General features: G+C 35.8%; 1 protein-coding gene across 1 annotated transcript; it reads left to right on the top strand.

Annotated features, from left to right (window-relative positions):
* On the top strand, positions 1 to 349 carry VICG_02244 (uncharacterized protein; the record flags this gene model as incomplete). The annotated part of the gene is made up of 1 exon (XM_007605626.1): positions 1 to 349. A coding segment is annotated over one exon (349 nt), but the record flags the coding sequence as incomplete, so codon positions are not given.
* Between the last annotated feature and the right edge of the window lie 176 nt (positions 350 to 525).

Genomic DNA, 525 nt, shown 5'->3' with positions numbered 1-525 from the left:
TCATATAGAAGTCATCAATCCTTTGATATACTATCCTAAACTTGAATATCTTGATTTAGGTCAGAACAAAATCGGACAGCAAAGCTTTGATAGCTATCTCGAACTTGTCCAATTACTGCCTAGGAGCTCAGTCTCCATCCTACTTTTGGACGGAAACACTAATTTAACGGTTAATGTCAGTACTATTAACAAAACCTTTCCCGCGCTCAATAGTCTGTGTCTTGACAAGAAAACAATTGACAGCTTGTCTGATAAAGTAAGGGATAGGTTTGAAAGACTAAAAATTGATCTTAAATCCCCATCCTCGTCTACAGGCCCAGAAACAGATCACTTAGTGAACACTAATTAAAATGTCTGGTCAAGAGCATTATGCTTTGTAATTCGCTTAAAAACTAGCTTGTTTATAGGAAATATCGCATTTATTGACAGTTATTCATTAACGCTCTAAATTGTTCCAGCTAACTGATAAAATGGCGTGCTAAACTCGGGATTGTTCTCTAAATATTCTTTTTCTTGGGAAGTAAT

The sequence above is a fragment of the Vittaforma corneae genome, assembly GCF_000231115.1.
Source record: "Vittaforma corneae ATCC 50505 unplaced genomic scaffold supercont1.212, whole genome shotgun sequence".
NCBI lineage: Eukaryota > Fungi > Microsporidia > Nosematidae > Vittaforma > Vittaforma corneae.
The sequence above is the reverse complement of the archived record's forward strand: the minus strand, read 5'-3'. Positions and strand labels throughout refer to the sequence as shown.